The 22,731-nt window shown below is 49.6% G+C and overlaps 4 protein-coding genes across 4 annotated transcripts; 3 read left to right on the top strand and 1 right to left on the bottom strand.

The window, feature by feature from the left end:
* Positions 1–807: 807 nt before the first annotated feature.
* Positions 808–2,438, top strand: LOC123097919 (pentatricopeptide repeat-containing protein At5g59600-like). The gene has a single exon (XM_044519768.1). The coding sequence runs from the start codon at positions 855–857 to the stop codon at positions 2,256–2,258; it is 1,404 nt and encodes a 467-aa protein (XP_044375703.1). The 5' UTR covers positions 808–854; the 3' UTR covers positions 2,259–2,438.
* Positions 2,439–2,450: 12 nt separating this feature from the next.
* On the bottom strand, positions 2,451–5,654 carry LOC123097921 (hsp70 nucleotide exchange factor FES1). The gene is made up of 6 exons (XM_044519770.1): positions 5,366–5,654; positions 5,127–5,272; positions 4,684–4,734; positions 3,511–3,732; positions 3,319–3,421; positions 2,451–3,238 (listed from the first exon to the last, which is right to left on the bottom strand). Exons 1-6 carry the CDS (start codon positions 5,449–5,451, stop codon positions 2,701–2,703), a joined length of 1,146 nt encoding a protein of 381 aa, XP_044375705.1. The 5' UTR covers positions 5,452–5,654; the 3' UTR covers positions 2,451–2,700.
* A 155-nt stretch (positions 5,655–5,809) lies between these two features.
* Positions 5,810–12,572, top strand: LOC123097922 (uncharacterized). Its single transcript, XM_044519771.1, has 3 exons — positions 5,810–6,161; positions 6,311–6,504; positions 12,325–12,572. Exons 1-2 carry the CDS (start codon positions 5,871–5,873, stop codon positions 6,446–6,448), a joined length of 429 nt encoding a protein of 142 aa, XP_044375706.1. The 5' UTR covers positions 5,810–5,870; the 3' UTR covers positions 6,449–6,504; positions 12,325–12,572.
* Positions 12,573–14,952: 2,380 nt separating this feature from the next.
* On the top strand, positions 14,953–16,465 carry LOC123097918 (E3 ubiquitin-protein ligase RDUF2). Its single transcript, XM_044519767.1, has one exon. It carries the CDS (start codon positions 15,260–15,262, stop codon positions 16,100–16,102), a length of 843 nt encoding a protein of 280 aa, XP_044375702.1. The 5' UTR covers positions 14,953–15,259; the 3' UTR covers positions 16,103–16,465.
* The last annotated feature ends 6,266 nt before the right edge of the window (positions 16,466–22,731 follow it).

Here is a 22,731-nt window from a genome sequence, read left to right as displayed (position 1 = left end):
TGAACCCATCACACGGTCCACCATCTTTCAAATGTCGCCGATGCAGACCACAATCTGCATCGGCTCCTGAACTAACTCCCAAGCTTCGCGCCGACGTTGGAGCAATTGTCGTCGCAGCGGCAGAGCCCGATGACAGAGGTCCACCACGAGGATGCCAGTAGCCACCACACCATCCTTCCGAAGAAACTTTATTCAGAGCCGCCACCGAAGCCAAGCCGATTAACGAAAAACCTAAACTACGATAGTAAAAAACGATCCACTAGCGTGGATCTGGTGCCCCCCCCCACACACACACACGACGAGGAAGGGAGCCGCCGGAGGACGGCGGCGGGGTTGACTCATGGCGGCGGTGAGATCGCCTTTTAGCGAAAATAAAGCTGCTGGTTGAGATGGACGAGGATTTGAAGCTCTCATGTGCTCCGCACCCCCATACGAACATTTCGTTCAAAAAAAATACCGAGAATTTTAAAAAAAATCTGGAATTTTGGGATATCAAACCTGGGTTCCCGATCTATCCCCGTGTGAAATTTCGTGAACAAATACCAGAAAACGTATTCGTGGCAAAAAAGACAAAAATTTCCTATGTATAAAAAACACTGTTTGGATGGATTTTTGTTCGGACAGTATTTTCTTTGCCACGGATATGTTTTTTTGTATTTATTCACAAAATTTCACATGGGAATAGATCGGGGACCCAGGTTTGGTATTCTCAAAATTCAGATTTTTTTGGTATTTCTTATGATTAATTTTCATATAGGGGGTGGGAGCACCCAAGAGCACCTAATTAACGTTACCATCTCCCAAAGGTATACTACGGTCTGGAAGTACGCGTGTGTACTTCGAGTCGGCAGCAAATGCGCGGAGCCGAAACTAGCTCATGGATGAAGCAGCTCACGAGCTCTTCCCGGCAAGGTCGCCACGGCCACGCGCTCCACCTCTTTTTCACCGGCCTGAGCCTCCAGGCCAGCATCGGCGGCACGGTGGACCCCTACCCTGCTTCCGTGCCCACCGCTCTCCGCGCCTGCGCGCACCTCGCCGACGCTACCTCCGGCCGCCTCATCCACGCGCTCGTGCTCACGCGCCCCGCCCTCGCCTCGGACAAAGTCGTCGCGACCGCGCTGCTCGACATGTACGCCAAGTGCGGCCTGATCGCAGGCGCCCGCAAGGTGTTCGACGAAATGCCGGCGTGGGACCTCGTCGTCTGGAATGCGCTGCTCGCGGGCTACGCGCGTCACGGGCTTCCAGAGCACGCGCTGGCGCTGGCTGTCAAGATGCGGGGCGTCGGCCTGAGCCCCGATTTGGTCACCTGGAATGCTGCCGTGTCGGGCTTTGCCATGGCCGGCGATGGCAGAATGGCCAGCGATCTGGTCGGCGCCATGCAAGAGGACGGGTTCGGGCCAGATGTGGTGACATGGACATCGCTCGTCTCTGGCTCGGTGCTGAACTTCCAGTACGACAGAGCGCGCACGCTGTTCCGGGAAATGGTAGCCGGTGACGCCCGTGTCCTGCCAAGCTCGGCCACGATTAGTAGCATCTTGCCAGCATTCGCCGGAGTCGGTGACACAAAGCATGGCAAGGAGGTCCACGGCTACGCTGTCGTGACCGGTGTCGAACAGGAGCTCACGGTGAGCAGCGCACTCGTCGACATGTACGCGAAGTCCGGGCTTGTGCAGGAAGCATGCCGCTTGTTCGACAAAATGTCAGCAAGGAGCACGGTGACATGGAATTCCATGATCTTCGGGCTGGCGAATTCCGGCCATTGCCGGGAAGCAGTCAGCCTCTTCGACCGGATGCTGGGCGAAGAAGCGACGCCGGACCACCTGACGTTCACCGCCGTTCTGACAGCTTGCGGCTACGGTGGCATGGTCGAGACCGGGAAGGCATTGTACCAGCGCATGCGGGAGGAGCACGGCATCGTGCCGAGGCTGGAGCACTACGCCTGCATGGTGCATTTGCTGGGCCGAGCCGGGAGGCTCGTCGAGGCTCACGATTTCATCAGGGCGATGCCCATGGAGCCCGACTGCTTCGTGTGGGGGGCGCTGCTCGGTGCCTGCCGGAGCCACGGGAACGTCAAGCTCGCGGAGCTGGCGGCGTCCCGCGTGCGCACCGTCGAGCCAGAAAACGCCGCGAGCTACGTGCTGCTCTCGGGAGCGCTGGCAGATGCCGGCAAGCAGAACGACGTTTTCAAGATCAAAAGGTTGGTGAAGAGACGGCGGCTGAAGAGGCTTGACGGTTGCAGCTGGCTAGAGACGTCCTAGCTATGGTGACGATAAGCAGGCTAACATCATGTGCACTGTCGAGCAGTAGCACAATTGTGTGATCGTGGCGTGGGAAGAATAGCAGCAGCATGTGCACTGTCGAGCTCTGGTTAGTTCATTTGCCCCGTCACCTCCTTTCCACAAAACCTACATAATGACTTCTGCAAGATTTATTGGTAATTATGGTTCATATAGAACATACGACTGTCAATATTTAGACAACACATTACAATTACATACACATACTCGAGCATAGGGTGACATTATTGCAGACTGCAAATTATACACAACACTCAACAACAACATACCACTTCAGACTCGGATTATTGACTCGAATTACACACTTGATAGAACTAGCCCTGATATTTCTAGCTATACATAAAGGACATCAAACTCCTAGTCTCTCCTCTTCACGCGTAGGTGCCCAGTTCAGGATGATAAATTACTCCGAGTTACCTGGTGCTGGACCTAGAAGCAGCATAATTCCTCCCAGAGTTCCATTTCCTGGATCTGATCTCTCATCAGGACTAGGAGCTGCCCTCTGCAATGGAGCTCGGCGCAGTGGCTCGAAGAATCTACCAGCCACATCAGGAGGTTGTTCAAAAGATTCCTCTCCAGGCAGAACGACAAGTCCTTCCCGGTTGAGTGTGGATGGCTCATGGTAACATGCAATCCACAATGAGTCAACGAGTTGCCTTTCCTCTCGTGCAGCATCAAGATCTTCAGGAGCCATCATCCTTATGCTCTGTATACGCCCCCAGAGAAGCCGTCGTAGCCTGTCCTGGTCTGCTAGTAAGCTCCTATTTCCCAGTGTTGTGTCCTTTGCAAGCTCAAGCAGGCCTCCTAATGCCGCTTCTCGAACACCAGAGTCATCACTGGATACCAAACGCATCATAAGACGAGGAAACCCAAGCTGTGCAAATACCGAGCAATCGGAATGGCTTTCACTGAGTAGATAATGAGTCAGGCTTAGTGCTTTCCTGTCAGAGAAGACACGTCAGCCACAAGCATGCTAGCGAGACATTTGGCGAATATACTCAAGCTAAGTCAATTATGTTACCTCTGAAACCTTGCGCTCTCTGAATTTAAAGCGTCTCTCAGTCCTGCGTATCCATTGGCTAGACGAAATGCAGCAACTCCTGGTTTGTTGTTCCGAATCAAGGCTGAACATGATGAAAGGGAATTGTCAAACCGGAAACCTAACAAACACATACTAGTTACAGCATCTAAACAGAAAGAGAAAAGTACTTACAGGATAGTGCACCAAGAGCCTTTATGCGTGCAGTGAGATCAGGATCTGATGTAAAATTGGATACAAGTGGCTCAAAACCACTAGCTTCCATGACCAGCTGCTGGCTAGTCGGATTGTTTTGAACAACCGTTGTTACCACATCAGCTACTTTGGCTCGAATGCGTGCATTAGTATTTCTGAGGTACCTAATAACTGGAACCAAGCCACCAACAGAATGCAGATCTAGCATACCAGAGGAACAAATGGGGAAATCAATACACAACGACCTGTGATCATAACTGAAAAGCTCACACAGACAATATATTCACAGTGCTTTGGTGATTGCATGACCCTTGTTTCTGCATTTCAAGTTTGTTATCGATCTATTCATTCATCAAACAATTCTGGGCACGCAACAATCTTTTGGACCCTAACAGATCAGCTCCCCTTGGAAGTTGTAATACTAGCATAGTGGAAGGGGAAGCTGAGAATTCACCTGAAGAGCAGTGTTTTATTGGCAAAAACCACTACAGTTGTCTCCATCCATTTGTTAGCCACCTCAAGAGAAACTACATATGCCTTTGAATCATCCAGTAGCGTGAATGTTTTCAGTTTGACACCAGTAAAGTATGTCTTCCAAGTGCTACCTTTGTTTCCTACAGATGGAACTGTAGGTTTAACTCAAGGTAATAAATCCGAGTCCACGTCACAGAAATGCAATAATAATAATAACAATACATCTGCAGAACTTTAGTGCTTTCATCGATTACTAACCCATAGGAGTGGAGTTCTAATGATGAGTTGCAGAAACCAGAAATTCAGTCGACATTTGGGGCTTCAATGGTTTCGAATAGTAAAATGTTGTGCAAGGACATTGCTTGACTGAGATATCTGCGGACTGCTTAAGTATCCCGAAAGGACGTCAAAATGATATGGATTATGCCTACCATGCTAACACAACCCATACACCATAGTTGGACCATGGTAATCCAGGAGTAGCAAGGAATACAAAAATATAACAATGAAATTGTTGTGCACGCAATCTTTCATGCACGATTTGCACACAACATCATTTCGAAGCCACACAGATTAAAAAAGGAGGCAATCCAATGGTGTAGGTTACATGTCATGTGTGGGTCGTGTGTGAATTCGTCGTCTGCATAGCAGTGCTCATATAACAATGATCAGACATACCATTTGCTATGTCGATAGACTCGACATGTACTTGCAGCTCCGCGAGCAAATCTGCAATGATCACAAGTAATTAATCAGTACCAACTGTGAGTTGAGCAAACAAAATACTCAGGCCTATAATAAATGACAATCCTCAAAACAATGCATAACATCTGGAAGGACGAGACAAAGGGTTTTATTCCCGTTGACCTGAAAAGCTTGGGTGAATTACGAATATTCAGAAGGCTGGGAACATTCCTAACTGCCGCATTATGTTTCACCTAAATTATTCAGAACCATCCATATTCCAATCTTTTCAAGGGCGGGCAAATTGCTACCAAGATTCCAGACATCTACATCCTTACTCAACCATCAAAACTCTCAAATCCACGGTAATACTACCAATCGACCACCATGATCGCCATTTGCATGCCAACCGGTAACTGTGGGCAACTGATCCGTACCTTCGATGTCCTCGGGCGTGATGCCCTGCGCCTCCAGGACGGAGAGCGGGGTTCTCATCAGCAGCGCGATCTCCCTCAGGCGGCCCACCACGTCCTCCGCCATGTGCCGCTCCACCGCCTCCGCCAGCCACCTCCGCTCCTCCTCACTGCACAACACAGCACACCACAAGCTTGCCTCAGCCGCAACCCAAATGAAAACAGCAGAAGAGATAACAAGCCTCCATTTCCCTTCGCCCCACCTGATGTCGCGAGAAGGCCGCGCGCCGTCCATGTAGGAGAGGCTCCATTTGAGCAGCCTCGCCCAGCTCATCCGATCCCCGGCCATCCCGGACCTCTCCCGCTCCCGAATCCCAATCCCACGACGCCGCCGGCGAAGCGAGGCGGAACCACCACCGGGTCGCGGTGTCGCGGTTAGTCGAGTGCGGTGCGGTGAGCGCTCGTTCGTTGGCTTTCTCTTCTTCGAGTGCGTGTCACAAACAAACTGGCGAATGCAGACAGGTCCGGCCGCGCGGACACAGCGGTGGCGTCCTCATCGGTTTCCTTCGTCTCGATGGGGATCGATTTCTCTGGAATTCTCTCGGCCGCCCGGCGCGGGCCCGCGCGCACGGCGACGCGGCAGGCCTCGGCCCATCCACGCTGCCCGGTACGGGCCCATTGCGCGCCGGATTGGCCCATCCATTTCCCCGTTCGTTCCGACCGTTCATTTGCATCCCCTTTCCTTCCGCTGGCGCGAGGGACGGGATAATGGCGGCAGCGTGCTCTCTCCCCCTCCTCCCTCTCGCGCCACCCACGATACCCAGGCCAGCGCTCTTCTCGAGGTGCGTCGCTGCTCCGCGCCGTGGTAGGAATGCCGGGGGAGGCACCGGGCGCTTGCGCCTCGCCAGGAGGCTGCGCCCGCCTGCCGCCGCCATCGAAGAGGTGGAGCAAACCGAGGCCATGATGAGGGTGGCTGCCGACGACGACAGCGTCACCGCCACCGTGGTGTCGGTGCTGCTCACGGTCTCGTTCGTCGGGCTCTCCCTCCTCACAATCGGGGTGCGTGACGCCTTTGTTCTTTGTTGTCTGTCGAATCAATTCGCTCCTCCTTGAATAGTAGCGAATTGCGTTGATGGACAGTATTATTTTTGGATTTCGGAGCTGATTTCGAAGGTCTTTTCTGGTTCTTGCTTTTGCTGGAAATGCAGGTGATCTATCTGGCGGTGCAGGACTTCTTGCAGAAGAGGGAGAGCGAGAAGTTTGAGAGGGAGGAGGCTGAGAGACAGAAAGAGGAGGCGAGGCAGAAGAGGGCCAAGGCCAGGGGAAAGAAAAGAAATCGACGATGACTGCTTCTTCAGTGACCTCGCTGTGAGAACTCATGGCTGCTTCTTCTGTAACCTCGGTGAGCAATTCTTAGCTTTTCTGCCTTTGCTTCTTTGGAATGGCAGTAATATTAGATCCAATATTACAAATTTAGTATTGGTGAGTTTGTCTCATTTTCTACCAAGCACTAGAATATGACTAGCAAAATTATTCGACCAGACCTCCCAAAAAAACATATTCAGCCACCGTATATGCTACAAGCAGAATTTTGTACTTTAGCGCGGGTACAATGCTTACGGTGTGACAGCAAAACTCTATTACATGTTTTACCATCAGATGCATTGTCATACTGGACCAAAGAAACATCTCACACTCACATTTGGAAGTTTTTCTTTTGAAAATATCTCACAAAAACATGTTTTTAGATGGAAGACGCGCCCAGCTTTACAGATATAAAGCCCCAAACCGGCCATCAAGATAGCAAAACAGGATAAACTAATAGTACCAATGTTCTATGAGTTCATCATTTTTACAAGAAAACTCTAGACAGAAGACAAATACGAAAGAACCAACACATCGAATTTTGTACTATGGATACAAAAGAACCAAGACACTCGCATATGGAAGTATTCATGCACACCTTAAAAAATAGTATTCAACCACCGTATATGCTACTATCAGAAATTTGTACTTCAGCCAGAGAGCAGAAAAATGGAGAGAGGATTTGCTGACCCATGGTTCAGCTGGTCCATACATCATTTTTACAAGAAAACTCTAGACAGAAGACAAATACAAAAGAACCAACACATCGAATTTTGTACTATGGATACAAAAGAACCAAGACACTCGCATATGGAAGTATTCATGCACACCTTAAAAAATAGTATTCAACCACCGTATATGCTACTATCAGAAATTTGTACTTCAGCCAGAGAGCAGAAAGATGGAGAGAGGATTTGCTAACCCATGGTTCAGCTGGTCCATATCTCTAAACCGTAGGATGCAGATTTTGGTATCTCGAGATCCATACAGCATTATTAACTCAATGTGTATAGTGCACAATATCCAAAGTCTAATTAAAGTGCGTAGTATCCAATATTTACATTTTTAGAGCACCAGTTTTGTGCTTTTTTATCTCCCAGAGCACAAAACGGATCATTTCTTCATAAAATTTTGCACCCATACAGAAGACATGAACACATACAATGTCAAAAAAAAATACAGATTTTCTTTTAATGTATTTTTAACGATTTTACCATGTGTTGTGCTTTCCGTTCGCGTGCTAGGTGGGAGTAAAAATATGATAAGCTACAGTAGCCTATGCTGAAAAGTGTGTATCCCCACACGAATAAACGGTAGATAGCCATAGTTCAACCAACTATTTAAAAAAACAATATTTATGGTGTCACAACAAGCTTTATTACGTGTTTTGCCATTAGATGCATTGTCATACTGGATCAAAGGAAGAAACATCTCACACAAACATATGAAAGTTTTTCTTTTGAAAATATCTGACAAACTACATGTTTCTAGACTGAAGACTTTACAGATATAAAGCCTCAATTCGGCCATCAAGGTCACAAAACAGGATAAAAATAACTGGAAAAAAATGGTATACTGAGTCCATTAGTTTTACAAGAAACAAACAACAACAACAACCAGGTTGGGGTAGGCTAGAGTTGAAACCCATAAGATCTTGAAACCAAGTCATGGTTCTGGCACGTGGATAACTAACTTCCACGCACCCCTGTGCATGGCTAGTTCTTTGGTGATATTCCAGTCCTTCAGATCTCTTTACAGACTACTCCCATGTCAAGTTTGGTCTACCCCGATCTCTCTTGACATTATAAGCACGCTTTAACCGTCCGCTATGCACTCGCACTTATGGAGGCCTGCATTGTGTATGCGCAAACCATCTCAAACAATGTTGTGCAGCGATCTAATTGCTTTAACCGTCCGCTATGCACTAGCGCTTCTTGTCCTAAGACTTCACCGTCGGCATTTACATGACATTAGATGGATGCTCTAGCCAAAGCTCACCCCATATAACACATTTTTATATGCAACACACTTTTATTTTGCCATACAGCTAATTTTTTGTTCAATTGGCCTAGTCTGCTTATCTTTCTGAATTCAAGAAAGCTAAACCCTGGATTGTGCATTAGAAGTGAGCATCATGGCTATACAATACTGCTCAAGTGCCGATAAGCATGTTAATTACTTTTTTATTGCTACACTTGGGTTCCACCCTCAGAGAATTAATCTGGTGTTTTCTCCTGTTACGGTGCTTCCATGCCACGTCGACTAATGCTTACATGCACACTCGTCGAAAGTCACATATGCATTTCTCTTAAGATGATTATTTTGTTGACAAGGGGAATGTGGACAGCGTCAACAATATATGATTACTGCTCTATACAACATCATTTTCACCACCTAATCCGCTTACATTCTCATAATCATTCACAGATGGCTATACCAGTTGGCTGATGTTAACACATCAGCTAATTTTGCATAAAACATGTTTCTCGAAAAAAAAATGCACAGAATACATGTGGGCCTCTATCTTTTCTTTGTGACATTTTGGTATATAACAGGAAGGTAGAGAGAACATTTCAGGTCCTGCCACCCTATGGAAAATTATACAATTCTCTGTTGAAAATTCCAACAACATTGACATAGAATCAATCTATCATGTCATATATTTGTTATTTGAATCTGACATAGATTTCCAAACATAAAAGACAAATTCACCACCCAATCTTCTTACGTTCTTGATCATTCAGAAATGGAAGGATGGAGGTGATGCCAGCTGGCAGATGTTAACAGAGCAGCTAAATTTGCATCGAGCGCATGTGGGCCTCTGTCTTTTTCTTTGTGACTATTTTGTGCATAACAGGAAGGTAGAAACATGAGAACATATCAGGTCCTGTCACCCCTCGAAAAAATTCATTGGAAATTCCGACAACATTGACATGGAATGGATCTATCATGTCATATAATTTGTTAGATGTTATGACCGGGATATTAGGGGCTTAGCCCAGTGGGTTGTGGCCCAAGTGATCTTATCGTTATTAGGGGCTTAGCCCAATTATCTTATCGTTATTAGGATCGTTTTCTTAGGAGTCAAGTAAACCTCTCTATATAAGGAGATGAGATGTATCAATCTAATCAAGTAAGAAGCAATCATTATTTGCTCGGCTTCCCTTAGGGAGCCGGGAGACTTAACCCTAGCCGCCTCTTGCGTCGCCGCCGCCCTGCCGCCGACGATCGCGAACAGCTCCACGCCCAGCCCCCTCCTTCCCCTATAACCTACGTCCTAGACCCGGTAGGGTCCTAGCTCCTACCAATTTGGTATCAGGTAGCTCGGTTCCGATCATGTCTGCACCACCACCCAACCCGCCGCTGCCCGTCACCACCGCGCCGCTGGCTCTCCCCACCGCGCCGCTGGACTCCACCGCCGTCGCCTCCACCGGCCAGACGCCGCCGCCCTCCACCGCGCCGCCCGTCGCCATCTACTCGCCGGCGGAGATGACCGGGGTCCTCAACGACCTCGTCACCACCGTCCAGGGCATACGCCTCTACCTGGCCGGGCCCTATGGGCAGCCGCCGGCCGCCGCGACCGGGCCAGCCGCCCTGCCCTGGTACTCGGCAACCACGGCGCCGATCGGGCCTCTACATCACCACTGGCCGCATCAGCCGCCGCCCGCCGTCGCGACCGGGCCAGTCGCCCTGCCCTGGTACGCGGCCACCACAGAGCCGATCGGGCCTCTACACCACCACTGGCCCGGTCAACCGCCGCCCGCCGTCGCCCCCCACTGGGCGCAGTGGCCGGCTCCGGCAATCGCCGCGCCCCCGACGCCTCCCGGGTCCGGGCAGCCACAGCCCCAGCTACCGGCCCCACCGCCGCCCGCTGCCGCGCCTCAATGGCCACAGTGGCCGGCCCCGACCCTCGCTGCGCCCCCCACGCCACCCGGGTCCATGCCGCCGCAGCCCCAGCTGCCGGCCCCGCCACCGCCCAGCACGGGGCCTGGGTCACCCTTGCAGGGAGGCGTACCGATCCAGCAAGTGCGCTTCCCGCCGTCGCCGTCCCCAATACCGGCCTGGCTGACCGGATCATCGCCGCCACCCGTCTACACGTCAGCTGGAGACCCACCGGCACCCACTCTGCAGTTCGGCGATCCCTCCGGCTCGGCGGGGCACTCCACGGGCCGCGGCCATACTGACCAGGCGCCCCAATCCTCGCTGCTTCGCACCTCCGAGCCAGTCGGCCACGGCGCTCCGACTCAGACACCGCCGCGGTTTGCCAAACTGGACTTCGCCACCTATGACGGCACGGAGGACCCCCTCAACTGGCTCAACCAGTGCGAGCAGTTCTTTCGCGGGCAGCGCACCCTCGCCTCGGAGCGTACCTGGCTCGCCTCTTACCACCGCCGCGGCGCGGCACAGACCTGGTACTACGCCCTCGAGCAGGACGAGGGCAGCATGCCCCCTTGGGAGCGCTTCCGCGAGCTCTGCCTCCTTCGTTTTGGGCCATCGATCCGCGGCAGCCGCTTGGCAGAGCTAGGCCGCCTTCCCTTCACCTCCACGGTTCAGGACTTCGCCGACCGTTTCCAGGCCCTGGCATGCCACGCGTCGGGCGTGACGGCGCAGCAGCGGGCCGACCTCTTCGTCGGTGGACTTCCGGATCACATCCGCGTGGACGTGGAGCTTCGGGGACCCCAGGATCTCCAGACGGCCATGTACTATGCCCGCGCGTTCGAGCGCCGCGCGGTGGCCATCCAGCAGGCATCACCGTCCCGGGCCGCTGGGCCGCTACCTTGGCCGGATGTTTCCGCGCAGGTTCGGCCTGCTCAGGCTTCCGTGGCACCCCTCGCCGCGACCGCTCCTTCCTCTATAGGGAGCCGGGAGACTTAACCCTAGCCGCCTCTTGCGTCGCCGCCGCCTCCTCTCTCGCGCACGACAGCGCCCTGCCGCCGGCGATCGCGAACAGCTCCACGCCCAGCCCCCTCCTTCCCCTATAACCTACGTCCTAGACCCGGTAGGGTCCTAGCTCCTACCATTAGATGAATCTGATATAGATTTCCGGACAAAAAAGACAAATTCACCAGAGTCTGCTTACATTCTTAGCATCCTTCGAAATGGAAGGATCGTGGTCATACCAGCTGGCAGATGTTAATAGAGCAGCTAAATTTGCATCAAAAACACATGTGGGCTTCTGTCTTTTCTTTCGGACAAATTGGTAACTGGAAGGTAGAATCATCAGAACATGTCAGGTCCTGCCACCTCTTGGAAAATGATACAATTGTTCTTTGAGAATTCAAATAACATGGATATAAAATCAATCTAACATGTCATATAATATTTTATAGAAATCTGATATAGAAATCGGTGAGCCAAAATAGATTTTTTTTAAGATGTATATACAAAAGTAAAAAGGGGTCCCCCGCAAAAAAAAGTAAAAAGGGTGAAAGGATAAACATAAAGCTACTATTACCTATGGTTTTTCCTTTTTGTTTCTGCCAATATTTATAGTTTTCTCTTTATAATTTATGCAGGAGACTTGATTATATAAATGATTTATCTAAAGTTTTTTCTCGAAATTTTTGAATGACCACTCACATCGCTTTCGGAGGGGCAGTAGCATGGTAGGCTGGTAGCACCATAATGTGATGGCAATGGATATGTTCTCCACAAAAACAGAAAAATAATGTTACTTGACCTTTCAAGCTGGTCGTCGTGTTTGCCTCTTGAACTCGGAGCATGTATTTAGTCGTCCGTATTGTATCTGTGGCTAGAATCCACTGTGTCCTTTAGTAATTCCTGATGTTCAAAATTCCATTCAGCTATACTTTGAGTTATGCATTCACTCACGGTGTTCCATTCGGTATCAATGCAGATCATTCTCCGGCATGTGATTTTTGTGCTGGTTTCGCGTCATTCTGATGTTGCGGCGGCTCCTTTCTCGTGTTAGTTCGGTTCAAATGAGCTCCGTGTCCTATCAGTTATTGAGGCTGTGAGTCGTGAGTAAGAGTGTATGTACTGCAAATGCATGGTAAATTATATCTCTCGGTGAGTTGACTCGTCAACACGTTACACACGTCATTTTTATTTGGATACGAATCAGATGATATGCTTTTGATGATATAGACCACATTTTCTTCCTCATTTCAAAAAGGAATATATAACACATTTTCGTTAGTTCGAAATGGGGACCTGAAAACCGACGCCGACCCTATAAACCTGATGCGTGCGGTCTTCCGTCCTGAAATGAGGCACCCTGCCTTATTGCTGTGGAGCCCAACCAACAGTTTGCTGAGAAGTTTGCATAATCCCAAAATACTTGCATTGAAATCAAAGGCCGAAGCATTAGGCATCAAAGCAGCCTTTCTGTTGGTTGAATGATGATTATTTCAGATGTCCCGTGGCTTGTGTGGCGACGCTGGATTCGGGCAGGTTTGGCAGCGCCCTTTCTCTCGTACGCGCGAACCCTGAGAACGACAGCCAGCGCATCCATCCATGTTCGTTGGGAGTTGCTTTCCCTTCTGGAAGCGCGGACCATCGGGAAGAAACTTGGTCCGTCTATTCTGAGATGCGCCGTACGATGCCGAGGGCCCATGTGGGCAAAAGGTCCCGATGAAGCCCCCGCAGCTGGATACTGCTGGTCCGCTGGATGTTCGTGGAGGATGGTGCATGGACATGTGTAGCCTCAGCGGGACCTTGGAAAAGAAAGCAGCTGTACAATGATGGATGCATCATGGAGCATATCATATGCGTGCACGTTGGATGCTGGATTGAACCAATTTTTTTTGTTCTCCTAGACAAGGCATCTTGATAGGTAATTTTGATGTAATATGATGGTGAATTGCGAGCAATCTTCTAAGCTTACACATCATCCTCGGATAGGATAGGCACATGAACCGAACCAATGTGTATATGTATGCGTATATATACTGGTAGTGGGAGTTGAAAATTGGAATTCTTCTTTTGTTTGTGATAAAGTAGTAGTACATCAACAGCGATCATGGCCCTATGCATGACCGTAAGGTATGGGGATGAAGCTTCTTGTCAGCCCTCTCTCCTCCAACGGCAGGCATGGAGTAGTGTAGCGTGTCTTGTGTTGATCATGACGTACATCATCTGAAGTTTCTTTGTTGGTTCTACTTGTACAGATCTCACCCCCTTTCCTGACATGGACTTGAGCACATGTCAAACCTCCCTCTTTTGTTGACACCTGGACTAGGTGTGCCATGCTGATTACAGCCACTAGAAGCAGCTGCGGTTAAGTATGGCCACCATTTTTCCAGTGAGTGGTTGAGAAACTGAGGCGGTTATCACAGCAGCAGGAGGCCTTTGACCTGAGCACTGAGCCGGGAGCATCTATCTACCGCAACCGATGAGCCGTGTCATCTTTTTTCTCCTGTGAAAGTGAAACAAAAGTGAGCGGAAGAGTTGTTACTGTAATGGTGACCACTCGCGAAAAAAAGCACCGGGGCCGGCCGTGAATCGTCTCTGGCCCGGGCGACAGAGCTAACACAGGCCATACGACGAGACGAGCAACGGTGGGCATTCTAGTTTACCGAAAGACTGGAAGAGCGCATCGGAAAGGGGAATCGATAAAGGGAGCCTGTGCTGTGCTCGTTCCTTCCTTGAATTTTACATACAGGACAAAGTCTTATTTCTCCACGTCTTAAAACTGAATTCGGTGTGATTCTTTGAATGGCGCCACTAGTGCGTGCGTACGTACTTTTGTGCTGCCAAACCTACGAAGATGTGGCTGGATTGCTCGATGATCGGACAAAAATAACGTGTGGGCACGTCAACGGTAGAGTAGTATACACCGGGCGGCAAGCCTGTCAAGCAATTCCAAAAAAACAAACGATGGAGTAGTACGTCATCGTGTAGCGGTATTTATAGAAGGAAAAGAAAAAGGCCTTGAAGAGCGGCTAAATGGCTCCCGATAATTAAAAAAACTAGGTTTCTTTCTTTACACGAGAGATGTTTGAGTGTGTAATGACTGTGTCAATTTTTAGCGTGTTTGCACATCCGAGTAGCTCTAAGAAATAGGGTATGTGAAAAAGTTTACTAGTTCATGCACTAATCGGATCTATTTTACTTCTTTTGCTCAGAGCTATCCAGATGTCCGAGCACCCTGAAAATTGATACGGACCTCACGCACCCAAACATCTTCCATTCAAGTCTTTTTAGTGTTTCTATTATTTTTACTGCTCACCAAGATCAGATAAGTTCGCGTCCATAAATGGATATTCGAGGACCTTGCTGCTTTTCACTTCGAATAATCAGAAGGGATCCCCAACCGCAAAAAATAAAATGAAAAATCAGAAGGGATCCCGCAGAAAAGAAAAGAAAATACAGAATAGAATTGCCTCTCCAGCGGCGGAGCCGATCCGGGCGGCGGGCAGCGCCGAACCATCGATCCCGCATCTCCCTTGCTCGAGGCTGACCGGTCAACGTAACGCAGCCGCTTAACTAACGCCGTGACACCACGCACTGGCGTCTCGCGGCAGCCCGCGTGGCGTCGCCGTCACCAGCGACGTCACCACCGCGAGCGAGTGCGCCGTCCCGTCCCGTTCCACATAAAAACGAAACCACCCACTCACCCACCACGCAATTCCCCTCCCCTCTCCAGGTCTCCTCCCGAAACCCCCAATTCGAAAATCGATTTGGGGATTTCGGCGTCCCAGATCCGCTCCTCCGGCCGGTTCGCTCGGCCGCACGTCCGATCCGCGTTCGCGGCCGCCGTCGGAGCTGCTGACCGGCCCGCGGCTCGATTCGTCCGGGGGATTTGTTGCGGGGGCTCTCGCTTGCTCCCGATGGCGTCGTCCCCGGTCTCCTACTGGTGCTACCACTGCAGCCGCTTCGTGCGGGTCTCCCCGGCCACCGTCGTCTGCCCCGACTGCGACGGCGGCTTCCTCGAGCAGTTCCCGCAGCCTCCGCCGCCGCGCGGCGGCGGCGGCAGCGGCCGGCGCGGGGCCATGAACCCGGTGATCGTGCTGCGGGGCGGCTCGCTCTCCGGCTTCGAGCTCTACTACGAGGACGGCTCCGGCGACGGGCTGCGGCCGCTGCCCGGCGACGTCTCGCACCTCCTCATGGGGTCGGGGTTCCACCGCCTGCTCGACCAGTTCTCGAGGCTGGAGGCTGCCGCGCCGCGCCCGCCGGCGTCCAAGGCCGCGGTGGAGTCGATGCCGTCCGTGACGGTCGCCGGGGGAGGCGGGGCCCACTGCGCGGTGTGCCAGGAGGCCTTCGAGCCCGGCGCCGCGGCTCGGGAGATGCCGTGCAAGCACGTCTACCACCAGGACTGCATCCTCCCCTGGCTCTCCCTCCGCAACTCCTGCCCCATCTGCCGCAGCGAGCTTCCGGCGGCAGCCGTGCCTGAGGCGGAGGCGGATGCCGGGCTCACCATCTGGCGACTCCCCCGCGGCGGATTCGCCGTTGGAAGGTTCGCCGGCGGGCCCAGAGAGCAACTGCCGGTTGTCTACACGGAGCTGGATGGTGGTTTCAGCAACGGCGTCGGGCCGAGGCGGGTGACATGGCCAGAAGGAGAAGGGCAGGTGGACGGCGGCGAAGGTCGGATTCGCCGTGTATTTAGGAACCTGTTTGGGTGCTTTGGCCGGGGCGGCCGGCCTGAGAGTTCCTCGCAGTCCCGTAGTGGCTGAGCAATGTTCTTCCTGGTAACTCACTTTCAATTGATGATAGTGGTGAATAAGTAGGAGTTAGTATAAGGAGGAAACCCCAGGTGGTGAGTTATTGGTTAGTTTGATGTAAATGAAGGGCTTGCATTCCCCACCTTTTGTCTCGTTTTAAGAATTCAGAGTTGGCCATGAGCAAACTACTCAGAAATGAAATTTGATAGCAAATCAGGAAGAACAAGCCCAAGCCTTTAAGAATGGGAGAGCAGTGAATTATGGGGGAAATCAGTCACTGGCAATATTCTAGGCAAAGAGAACAATTGGTGTTCTCACTTCTGTATTGTTTGTGCATATACTGGATTCGTTAAGATAAATTTCGATTTTGCATTATGTTGGTCCCATACATGAAATTTCAATATACTTGGGTACTTCTATTTTTATTGTATTATTCCTCTGGCTAAACCTCTTTCTTGTTTCAACATAAGATATCCTTAGTTCTGTCATAAGTTGTAACAACCGCCGTCGATTTACTTGTAGTTGGTTGAATCTAGGGCTGCTAAGTGATGTTTTGATTTATTTATTTTTTGGATGTGCTTCTACATGCTGGACTCTATAATGTTTTCATTTGCACTGCTAAATAGACAAACAAAAGAAGTCCATTACAGGGTTTTGAAGCTCAACCGATTCAAGTATTATGTCTGTAACATTGGGATACCGATCTAGATTGATTTCTTCCGTGAATTGAACTAGTGTGAGGGGTCATATGAGTGTAGTGATCAATGAAGAAATGTCTACCGTATTAGTACGATGATATTCTGTCCTTATATTTCTATCACAGCAATTAGCAGTTTGTGGTATGTATAAGAGATGTTGAAGTGGAGTTTTTTGGAGTGCAAATCCAAATGGAGTTCTCTGTTCCTTTCTTCGTATATGTATAAAGTTGCTGGGAATACCATGTTATTGTTTTCCAAGTTCATGTTGGGCTGGATTCCGAACAATGTTAGTCATCTTGCAGTAGGCATGACACTCGTTGTCTGTATGTTCATCATTGTAGTTCGTTTCTCTTGTTTGATAGTCATACAAGTTAGCGCATAGTGGTTGGCCTAATTTTGATGTTCTACTTCTCATTTCTTCTGTACATTTGTATAAAATAGTGGCAGGATGATCTTCAGCAGAACCAATGGAATTGCTATCTATTTCTCTTTTGAAACTCACCCATAGTGAGTTCCGTTGCTCATGTAGGAATATATCTACAGTAATTCTCTAGTTAGTTGTGGCATTGCACATGAATGATTTGCTAAAGCTATCAAGTCTGTATGTTCAATAGTCCATGTTTTAATGCTATTCAAGAAAAAGGGCCTTGTCCATTCTGTTTTACATAGCTGTAATCCATTTTTGCCCATGGTTTGGATTTGCTTGTGACCATTCTCTTATTTGCCTTATATTGTATCATCATGTGTTTGTAAATTGCATTACTTCTAAACCGACCATGTACTCAAGTTGTTATTGTTTGGACTTACTGGTAATTTCTAGGTTGCTTAGAGCAGAAGGCTGTCTGACAAACCACATATGGTCTCTGCTTTGCTCACTAACTTATTTTGCTTGCATTTCCTTGACATATCTGTTCTTGGATTTGTTTCTAAATGTCTTATGAATACTGAAATATCCTATGCTCATTTGTGTTGCCTGCAGCCTAGAGCTAAATATCAATTGCATGTCTTCACGCTTCGTACCGATGATAGAAAAGAAGGGTTCAATTATTAGAAGCTAAAACTTGGATGGCAGTCCCCAGTTGGTAAAATATCTTTCTAGTTTTGCTATCTGCTACTTTGGCTCCATCATGATATAGCTGTGCTTCATAGCTTCTCATGGTCATCTACTGTTTGCTCCTAATCTCTATCCAGTTGGCTAGTAACCGAGGACATGTGACTATAGTTACTTCCTTCGTCCGGAATTATTTGTCGCTGAAATGAGTGTATCTACACGTTTACGTCTCCTCTTTCAGTTGCTGCCTCTGAGTTGTCATTTAGTGACCGACATGTTCTTCCTCTTCAGTTGTTTTCTTTACCCTTTACACCATACCTCTTTTATCTTGGTGTTTTCTTCTTGTTAAATTATTCCGGGCATGCATGTCTATGTTCTATTACTAATAATACTGTCTCCTTTTTTTTGGAGTGACTCCCAGATGAAACTGATACCATTTTGATGTGATTTCTCGTTCGCCTCCTTCCGGGAAGACTTGTTTGTATGATGTTCCGTTGGTAGTATGATGCCATGTTTGATTTTGACACGGTTCTCCGAAGGAGTGGGGAACATGTTCAAGGTGGTGTCCATTTGTTTCATAAGGTTCTGACAGTACATCCTCGGAAGGGATATGGTTATATTAAAACATACTACTCTGTCTCAAAATGTAAGACGTTTTTTGACACTAAAAAAACGTCTTACATTATGGGACGGAGGGAGTAGTATGCTTCTATAACATATTGGATTTTTATTGCCAGATTCAGTTACAGCTGCAGCCGACCTATTGCCTGCACTGCATCTAGACGAAACGCGCTCTATGGTTCGCTGGACTCTCAGCATCAACCAATGTCGGTTGGCTGGACAGCTTCTTGGAGCATCCACCGCTATGTGCTGCATTTCTCCTGTCGATGACAAAAACTGGGGGTCCGCCTGAGGATCGCAACATGAGAGCCTCTGGCCAACACTGGGAAACAGTTGTCAGGTCAAGCGGGACTGGACCCATTCTAGGCCATTTGTAGCGAGCAAATCGCTTTCGCTCCCTCGCTCTCTCTCGGCCTTGTGACTCGTGAGTGATCATCTTCGATTGAGGTGGGCATCTTCTCCGTTAGGTGGCAGATGAGGAGGTAAAGTCTGGCCTTGATGCTAATCGGGGAAATGTTTGGCACTGTTAGAAATATATTTGGGATACTTGTATTTGATAGTCTAGGATTTGTAATCCGTCTCCTACCTTATTCCAGGAGAGGCGTCTTGCCTTTCAAGTCTTGTACTCAATATATACCTGCCCTCGAGGCTCAATAATACATCCATCATATTCCGCAACAATCCCTCTCTCTCCCTTCTAACATGGTATCAGCGTAACCGATCCAAACCCTAGCCGCCCCCGGGGCGGTCGGTCTCCATGATCGCCGCCGGGGGCCGCGCCGCCCGTAACTAGGGTTCGTCCGCCGGCCGTGTTGGCCGGCTGCCCTAGAGAGTCTTTTTCCTGATCCTTTGATCCGGGTTTTCTCTCTCTCGCCGGTCGCTTTGATCGGCGTCTTTTTTGGGTTTTCCGATCTATTCTTGATCGGTTTGCGTCCCCCACCGCCGCCGTCGACCCCGAGCGCCTCTACTCCGACCCTGGCGCGACCAGCCGGCCTCTCCTCCGACCCGGCGGCCACGCACGCCGAGACGGCCCGTCAGGGCTAGCCACCGTCCGCGCGTCGGTCCGTCCGTCGCCCTGCGCCGGCCGTCACCGCCCTGCTTCGACCGGGACACCTGCATCGTCCCGACCCGGCGGCCTCGCGCCATGCGACGGCCAATCATAGCTGTCGCTCGCGCGCCGGCCCGCCCATCGATCCACATCACCCGACTCCGCCGCGTCTGCACGGCGGCCCGGCGGTCTACCTCGACGACCTCGTCCTCAGCTGCGTCGGGACGGCTGGCTGCGTCAGGCTCGTCGGCTGCCTCAACTTGGGCGTCGCTGCTCCGTTGGTCGCTCGGGCCTCGCTGCCCGGGCGCCGGCGTTGCTTTGGCAGCCCGGGTGCCGGTGCTGACATGCTCGTCCGCACAACGTCCCATGCCGTCCATCGTCGCCGGCTTCATCTCGGACTCCGCCGCCACCACGCCTCCACCGAGCGGTGTCCCCGACCTCGCGCGCGATCGGCTTGATCACCCGCTCGCCGCTGCGATCCGCCTCATCTACGCCGCGCGACCGACCTGGCCCGTCGGTTACGCACGCCTCCGCAGGTCCCGTGAAGATCGTCCCCGAGTTCAGCGCGCCTCTCCACCGATCGAGCATCGGGCTGCCGCTGCGTCGCCCCGTCGGGCCGCAGCGCCGCCGCCCCGTGGTTCTCCTCGCGGCTGCATCGACTCGTGCGTCGCCGCTGCGTCGCACCTTCGGGCCGTAGTGTCGCGATACGCGGTCCCCGCCGCCGCCCCGAGGCCGTTCCCGCAGTTGCACCGACTCGTGAACCGCCGTTGTGTCCCTCTCTCTCCCTTCTAACAGACACGATGGCTCCAGGTTTGGGAATGCGTTGCTGGACCTGGAGCTATGCTGGGGACATAATTGCGGGTTGCTGGGCGAAAGGGACTTGTTCGGAACAGGGGTGCTAATTGCAACGCATACTGTTGTGCAGTGCGATTTGTGCTGTCGTACGGGAATCGGCGGATGGTAATAAAGAGCAGTACGAACTTTTCGATATTCTAATGGTTTTTTTGCTTCAGGACTCAGGAGCGGTTGTCCGTGTGTAGTGGTGTCTTTGTAGTGCTGCTTTGGGGAGGCTCCATGTTTTCTGAAAGTGCCACCTCACTTTGTTCGCCTGGTTTTCTCTCTTCCCGATGTGCCGACCATCATCTTTGCAGCAGCATCCCCATCTTCGTTCATCCTTGTTCGCCTCCGATCACTGTTGCCGCCAACAGCACGGCGCGGCCCAACTATTGCCTTGGCGATGTGCAGAACTTTTGTTTTTCTCGGCGACATGCACAGCTACGCAGGTACTTTCCCCTTAAAAAAAACTACGTAGGTACTTCCTCCGTCCCGTAATATCTGAGGCATTTTCCGGTTTCCTTTTTCTCTAAGTCCCGGAATACTAATATTTATTTCATTTGTTTATATAATTTGGTTAACGATAAGGTTTCTTTTTATGTTTCTCAGGGTGTTAGTGTATTTTGAAACATATTGATCTAATTTTATAAAATGTTCATTTAATTTTAAAAGTATTCGCCTTTTTGCACAAAAGGAATGAACGAGTTTAGCAAGATGACTTCGGTTAATGTTGGTGTACTTGGAGAAAGTGAGCACATTTTATAAAAAAATTATAATCTCAAAAACAATTCACTCGTTTAAAAAATATTTGTGTAGCTTTAGAAATTATTCATGCCTAGTGCTTATGTAATTTCAAAGAAATATTCACGCATTTTCAAACAATCTCCATGTAACTTCAAAAAGTGTTCTGGCATAAAAATTGCTTGTGTAAGTATTCTCCCATTTAAAAGATGTTCGTGCAATTTTAAAAATATTCATCTAATTTTTGTAAATGTACACCATTTTTAAGAGTGTTAGGATATTTAATAAAGATGCTCATGTAATTTTAAAAGGGTTCACAGATTCAAAATTAATTTTCATGTAATTTTATAAATGTTTGATATATATTTTATTGAAAATATCGAATTAAAATTAATAAGCCCGAAATTAAACCAACAATAAAGAAAATATAAATAGAGAAAATAAAAGGAAAGAAAAATGGAAAAAAATGTAAAACAAGAGAGTGGAACCGGAATGCCACATAAAACCACATGCACTATAAAAGATGTAAGCAAAACCCGAAAAAAGCGGAAGGTAGGAAAGGAACGTGGAGACAATTATTGCGTTGCCACTCCCATACTACTCGACCCACTAACTGCACGGCATGGGCGATTTATTGTTATGGTCCATTATAAGCGGTGTATAGCAAATGAGTGCGGTGAACACTCGGAGAGATCCTGTCACGTAGGTGACCCCTACATGGACTATGGGCGATGAAGAGAAACACAATGAGAAGGCCCACAGGGAGTTGGCTGCGTCCAACCGCAATGGAAACGAACACAACTCTGTGCTTGAAGGTTGCGCCCCCTCTCACTCTCTTTCTCTCGAAATAATTATCTCCGTCACAAGGCTGCTACACCCCACCTCTAGTCTCCGGTAGTTCTTGGTTCTGGACAACTAAGCTCTGATGGATCGGTGACTCCGTACGCGTGGGTACACGCAGGGGATCGTAGCTTCGATGCTCAATCGAAAAAATTCCCATGACTGGGAGGTATAACCTACCCGTGGGAATGTGCAACAATCTTGACCAACCTCTTCTCTTTGTTGTGGTCGTTGGTAAAGATCTGATCAAACATATTTTCATCTTCATAGTGATTTCCCAACATGCGCCCCTTCCAACGGTCGTGCACCAACTATAAATAGCCCCTACCTCTACCCATTTGTGGTTGGCTGCTCGAGTTGAATTTCAAACAAGTGTTGTCTTGAGCATCCTCCTCACATCATTTCAGTCAAGAAATCCTAAGTGAGGAAAACCACCCTGAAAGGGCATTTCCCCCGTAAGTGATTTTGGTCTAGATGACAACGCAATTTGCGGTATAATCGTGTGCTTGAGTTATACATGTATATTCGAAAATGCCACAAGACGGTTAGATACCCCTCTAAAACGAAAAGATCGAAGATGGTTTTCGACATTTTCATTTTGTTTGAGTCATAGGAAAACCACACTACTAAGAGGGGGTCCGCTTCAGAAGGTATGGGTGGAATCAATCACAAACACAAAAACAAACTTCACCCCCTTAGCCTTCCCAACATTCAAGTAGTTCCCCATCCTTTTTGGTGTCCCTGAATTTTCCTACCCGGTAGTATCGCTCCTTCAGAGGAGCAGTACTACTGCTACATGCCTTCAGAC

The sequence above is a fragment of the Triticum aestivum genome, chromosome 4D (assembly GCF_018294505.1).
Source record: "Triticum aestivum cultivar Chinese Spring chromosome 4D, IWGSC CS RefSeq v2.1, whole genome shotgun sequence".
Taxonomy (NCBI): domain Eukaryota; kingdom Viridiplantae; phylum Streptophyta; class Magnoliopsida; order Poales; family Poaceae; genus Triticum; species Triticum aestivum.
This window is presented reverse-complemented; position numbering and strand designations above follow the sequence as displayed.